At 54.4% G+C, this 6,000-nt stretch overlaps 3 protein-coding genes across 3 annotated transcripts; 2 read left to right on the top strand and 1 right to left on the bottom strand.

Annotated features, from left to right (window-relative positions):
* Window positions 1–110: 110 nt before the first annotated feature.
* On the top strand, window positions 111–587 carry Z520_12168 (uncharacterized protein; the record flags this gene model as incomplete). The annotated part of the gene is made up of 1 exon (XM_016782655.1): window positions 111–587. One exon carries the CDS (start codon window positions 111–113, stop codon window positions 585–587), a length of 477 nt encoding a protein of 158 aa, XP_016626298.1.
* A 341-nt stretch (window positions 588–928) lies between these two features.
* Window positions 929–1,396, bottom strand: Z520_12167 (uncharacterized protein; the record flags this gene model as incomplete). The annotated part of the gene is made up of 1 exon (XM_016782654.1): window positions 929–1,396. The coding sequence occupies one exon, from the start codon at window positions 1,394–1,396 to the stop codon at window positions 929–931; it is 468 nt and encodes a 155-aa protein (XP_016626297.1).
* Window positions 1,397–4,197: 2,801 nt separating this feature from the next.
* Z520_12166 (uncharacterized protein) lies at window positions 4,198–5,997 on the top strand (the record flags this gene model as incomplete). The annotated part of the gene is made up of 3 exons (XM_016782653.1): window positions 4,198–4,706; window positions 4,770–4,836; window positions 4,903–5,997. 3 exons carry the CDS (start codon window positions 4,198–4,200, stop codon window positions 5,995–5,997), a joined length of 1,671 nt encoding a protein of 556 aa, XP_016626296.1.
* Window positions 5,998–6,000: the final 3 nt, after the last annotated feature.

Here is a 6,000-nt window from a genome sequence, read left to right as displayed (position 1 = left end):
GCACCTATGAAGAATTGGGTTGCCTCGAGAGAGCGGCAAGTCTCTATGAAGAATGCCTCAGACTACGGCGACAGAAGTTGGGAGATGATCATCCAGACACGCTCAAGACGATGCATAATTTTGCCATAGTTCGAGATAAGACTGGGCATCTGGAGCCGGCATTGGCCTTGATGTCGGAGTGCGTCGAGATTGAGAGACAGAGGAGGTATGGTGATAATCCTCCTCAAGACAGCATCGTCTCTTTGCAGTGGCTTGCAATATTCTCGAATAAAGCGGGACGGCACGAAGAGGCAGTCACACAGATGGAAGAATGCCTCCACATTTCGCTGGAAGCCTTTGGGGAAGATCATGCTGAAACCATCAGCGCACGAGCATGGCTCGAAGAATGGTCAAGAGAGGAAAAAGGAGAAAAGGACGAAGAGAAGGACGAAGAGAAGGAGAAGGGTTCGTCCGACAACGTTGAATTAGAGTTGCTACAAGAGGAATCAGTGAGCAAACCGTCGGACAACTCATCCCCTCGAAAGCGCTTCAAGCATGCTCTCTCCGGGGTTTTGCGTGGGAATTCAGCTACGCGCAAAAGGAAGTGAACCACAGTTCAATCCGACGGGAGGATTTGTGTCGATCGACCAGTGTTTGATTAGTCGCGGCGTTCAACGCTCAGAGGGAGATATGACCGGAACAGGAGGCTCAGTATAGGGTCGCAGGATAGGTTATGGAAACGAATGAACCTAAATAATGAATGATAAATAATGGGAACACTCTGCCGCAGCCTCGCCGCATGCATATATGTGCATATGAATATCACATGCAGTCAACGTGCATCCCACCACCAAACCTTCACATTTACTCCGACAAAGCTAAGCCAGGACCTGGGGCACGAATGCGCTCATTCAATGCCAAATCCCGTTCTTTTCAACCGACTCGCAAGTCAGCACGCAAACCCGGCCGGAGCGACCGTGAAGATGACGGTGATGCCGCTCCCGTCGTTTGAAGTCAGCGTCGACTGCCCCCCACCAGCGGAGGAGAGGCCAGGAACGAGGAAGCACTGGGAGAAGATGGCCGCCGCAGCCGCCTGGACGTCGCTCAGAGCGATGCTGGCGCTCTCGAAGATGAAGTCGTTGCTGAGGCAGGCGCCCGCAGAGCCGATGTTGGGAAACGGCTGCTGCTGCACGGGGCCCAGCTTGATCGGGTCCGAGAGCGGCGGGTTGAAGTTGTTGCTCAGGATGTCGTTGGACAGCGTCTCGTAGTCGGTAGTCAGCACCGTCGGGCCCTGCACCTCGCTGTTCGTCGGCGTGCATGTCACGCTCAAGCCCGAGGCGGAGCGGCACATGCTGAGCAGAGCGACGGCCACGACCGCGGCGGTGGAGAAGGGGAAGAGGCGCGAGAGGTTCGCCATGTGCATTGCTCCTTTTCTTTCACTCTGGTTCTTTCCCCGCAGTTTGCGGTCTTTGATGATCCAGGGGATCGAGATATGTGGCAAGGTAGCTGATGCGTCGCGAGGCTGACTGTGAGAAGAGAATATGACCTTCACTCCCTGCTGAAAAGACAAAACCTCTTCCTTTTTATGCTCTGGAGCCACACCGGCCGCTCCTGTCGGGCCTACACTTTCCTGACTTCCTTTTCACATCTTTTTTCGGACCCCATGAAGCGCAGAGCTCTGCTTTTGGCCTGGGGGCGACAGAGTCGAGACGTGATTGAATGCATCGCCATCTGCATCACCATGAAGCACTAGGACAGGTAGGTCCGAGAACAATATCCCACTACCCTTTCTGGCGTTATTTTGTGCTTCTGGATGGGGGCGAGGCCGTTCCCGTGTGTTTCTTTAAGCTGGTGCTGGCCACAGCTTCATCGTCACCGAACGAAATTGCAAGAGTCATGTGGAAGCGAAGGGGATGGCAGTCTGTCAGCGAGACCGGTCGTCGAACTGACCATCTGACCAGGAGTACGAGTAGCTAAATAGGTGAGAGATTATCTCGCAAGGCCGGTCCAGCAAATGTTTCGAAAGCGGTCAACAATCCAGTGTGATATTGAACAGGGGGTTCTATATGACCCACCTTTACAGTCTACAAGGTGCTCGTTCGAGGATAGCCACTACCTTACTCAGTAATTAAGGGCAACCGTGAGAATATGTATGCGAAAAGCTTGGCATAGCTTAAAGCACCCCGTCCTTCCCAGTATTACTCGTATATAATAATATAAATTCTTCGCCCCATTCCCTCAGAGACGCAACTAACAAACGAGCCGGAGCTCAGGTAAGCCGGTTCGGGGTGAACTCGTCCGACTAGCTACCGGAGTAACGATCAGCGATGTTGACAGCTGACTGCAACCATCGAGGGAGGTAGACGGGTAGAGCTGTCGTCTGTGCAAAGTGTTCAGTGTGCGCAGAGTCACTGCCCGTACACCTACCTATATCATGGCCACAAGTGCTGCTGTTGCTGCTGCTGACGGATCCCTCGTGATGCCACACATTTGCGATTCGAAGCAGCCTCTCCTAGTGTACACAGCAATGGTCTCGATGACAGAACCCTTCCTGACCTCCCAGGTAATCAATGACGAGGACTCGCATTTTGGGATTCTAATAACAAAGCAACTTCCAGACCCAGCTCTCTCGCGTCATTACACCTTGGGTTACCGACTCACCGGAAGTCCGCTCTACTATGCACCATTGGACACTATCAGGAATTGCGCGCCCGCCGCCTTTGGAGGATAATATATCACATACTACGTCCCACTTTCAAACCCTCCGATATGTCAATGCGAAGTCATGCCTCGTGGTATGAACTCATTCGTCAGCAGATCTAGTAATTCCAAGTTTGACGGTTCCTTTTTCGATCTGCGTCCCCCGCTATTAGTGATCAAGACACCCACAGTGCAGGAGAGGACCAGTTTTATTCTAAAATGTTGAGCTCACTTTCCGGCTCCACTGACTCGACCCAGGAACCCCATCGAACTCAACAACTCTACATTACCTGTAAGGCTTTTTTGGAGGCCCGCAGACAAGGGGAAAGAACTCGGGAGCAAAGACCAGAAACCAAAGTGGAGAAGAGAAGAGTCGGAAAAGATTACTATCAAAATGTTCTACATGTATCCGGACTTAGGACATAGGGGTCCAGCTTTGCTCCATGTTGGCTGCTACTGATCCAGACGAAGGGCTTCCAGGGTGCAAGTGAGCGTCATTGCGCACGGCATGAAATTCGGCAAGCATGTCTGTGAGTGCTACTTCAGGCACAACGGTAGGCCGAAGACAGCTCTGTGTTCCATACAAACGAGCCTCAACCCGCCCTGTGGCCAAGGCTGCGGACTAAATCGCGAGGTTATGGCATTTTGCTTGCACTCCGGATCGTCTTGGAAGAACTTGGTCAATAATTTCACCATTGGTCATGGGAGGCTCCTGGGGATCGAGAGTTGAGGACCACCAGCATCCTCCATCTGCATCGAAGACGGAACAGATACAGATAGGTCTTCCCGGCACAGTGTCGAGAGACGTACCTAGTAAACAAGAGCCCCCTCCATCGGACCCGGACCAACATGGACCGAGCCCCTTTTCTTGAAGAGACTCCACTGGCGAACGATTTGAGCAACCGACTGATAAATCGGCGAGTAATGCATTATCAAATACGTTATTGGCCAGCGTTGTACACTGACTAGCCAGATACAGAGCAGAATTAGTCGAAAACTCAGTCAGCCTCGTCCTCCGCCACCCCCGGAGCAAGATTTCTAGGTCTCGGGTTCACAACGAGTCCCGTCCACGACGCCACGATTCGCGAATGGCGGAGATCTATGGGAGGATACACCACAGTAGAGCTTGGGTAAAGCGGCGAAAGTAGCACTCGGGCGAAAAGGTCCCCCGGAATTTCCATGGACAATGCCACTTATCCATGCACAAGCATCTGGAAAGTACCAAGTGCCCACCTCTTGGGTCGAGATATGATACTCATGACAAATCGGCCTGCACCCAGTATGCCTCGTTTGATGAGTTTCAAATGGGAATACAAATGGGACATTACCCTCTGTTCATATAAAACCTCCAGATGTCCCGGAAGATGAACCTTCACCTGCCGTGTACACCTCAGAATCCCAAGGGTGATGGAAAAACAACCCTTAGACTCGAGCCTTCAAGGTCAGCAAGGCTTGGAGCAGCCATCCAAGCGGAGGTCTCGGGAATCGTCATCTCAACGAAGCTCGGTCGACATCGACATGTCCTCTTCTCCCACGCCCAAGGAAGCCGAAACGGCCACAATTACCGACGAGGTCGCGACGACCAAAGGACCTCATCAAGTTCGCCCGATCCACGGTTGGAAATGGATTTTGACCTGCGTTGCCATCTACCTCACGGGACTGCTCTACGGGCTGGACACGACCATTGCGGCAGATGTGCAGCCAAACATCGTCAAGTCATTAGGACACGTTGAAGACCTGACCTGGGTGGGAGCCGGCTTCCCGCTTGGTGGCGTCGCCGTTATCCTTCCCCTCGGATCCGCGTATGGCATGTTCGAGATCAAACGACTGTATCTTGCCTCGATCATTCTGTTCGAGGTTGGCAGTGCCGTCTGTGGAGCTGCACCGACGCTCAACGCTCTCATTGTCGGCCGGGTCATCGCAGGAGCAGGGGGCGCAGGCATGTATTTGGGTGTGCTCAATTACCTGGGTACCTTCACGACGCTTGAAGAGCGGAATCTTTACAACTCAATCATCGGGATGGTCTGGTAAGAACGAAATTTCGAGCAAGATATCTCAAAGGCAGGAATCTAACAAACCATCTGTGTTAGGGGGCTGGGTGCTATCCTAGGACCACTTGTGGGAGGCGGCTTTGCATCGTCTTCTGCCACCTGGAGAGTAAGTTCGATCTCGTCGTCAGCCCTGTGACCCAAGATCGATATATACTTATCCAATCCCGTCCAGTGGTCGTTCTACATCAACCTAGTGATTGCAGGCGTCATGGCTCCGGCGTTCATTTTCCTTCTGCCCACGCACCAGCCCGCACCGGACAAAAAGCTCTGGGACAAGCTGCGGCACATGGACTGGCTGGGCGTTGTGCTCATCGCATCCATCTACACGACGTACACGCTTGCCCTGACGTTCGGCGGCGCCCAATGGGCCTGGGACAACTACCGGTTCATCCTGACGATCACGCTGTGCGGACTGCTCCTCATGGCCTTTGTGGTGACGCAATACTTTGCCGTCTTGACCACAAAGGAGAACCGCCTGTTTCCGGGCCACTTCCTACTGTCACGCACGCTGGTTCTCTGCTTCATCAGCACGTCCGCCACGGTGACGGTGCTGTTCCTGGGCGCGTACTACATCCCGCTGATCTTCCAGTTCGCGCGGTCCGACTCGGCCATCATGGCGGCGGTGCGGCTGCTGCCGTTCATCATCTTCACCATCACGAGCATCCTGCTCAACGGCATCTTCATGCCCAAACTCGGCTACTACATGCCGTGGTACGTGGCCAGCGGGGCCTTCACCATCGTCGGCGCCAGCCTCATGCACACCATCGACCCGCACACCAGCCCCGCGAGCATCTACGGCTACAGCATCTTGCTGGGTATCGGGTCGGGCAGCGCGTTCCAGTCCGCGTACAGCGTCGCGGCGACGAAAGTCAAGCCGCACGAGACGGCCGCGGCGATCGGGTTCATCAACGTCGCGCAGACGGGCACCACCGTCATCGCGCTCACCATCGCGGGCTCCATTTTTCAGAACGTCGCCTTTGACAACCTCAAGCGCGGCCTCGCGCAGGTCGCCGCCGACGGTGGTCACAACTCGACGACGCTGCCTGCGCCTTACTCGGACGCCGAGATCCACAACGCCATCTCCGGCACCCAGTCGCTGATCTTCCAGCAGGGCAACGCGCAGGTCCGGGACGCCGCGGTAAAGGCCATCATCGACGCCATCGACGACGTCTATATCATGGGTATTGCTGCGGGGGCGGTCACGTTGGTGTCGGCCTTGTTGATGAAGAGGGAGAGGTTGTTCATGAGCGTTGTTGCGGGCGGTTAATCG

Source organism: Fonsecaea multimorphosa (genome assembly GCF_000836435.1).
Source record: "Fonsecaea multimorphosa CBS 102226 unplaced genomic scaffold supercont1.48, whole genome shotgun sequence".
Taxonomy (NCBI): domain Eukaryota; kingdom Fungi; phylum Ascomycota; class Eurotiomycetes; order Chaetothyriales; family Herpotrichiellaceae; genus Fonsecaea; species Fonsecaea multimorphosa.
This window is presented reverse-complemented; position numbering and strand designations above follow the sequence as displayed.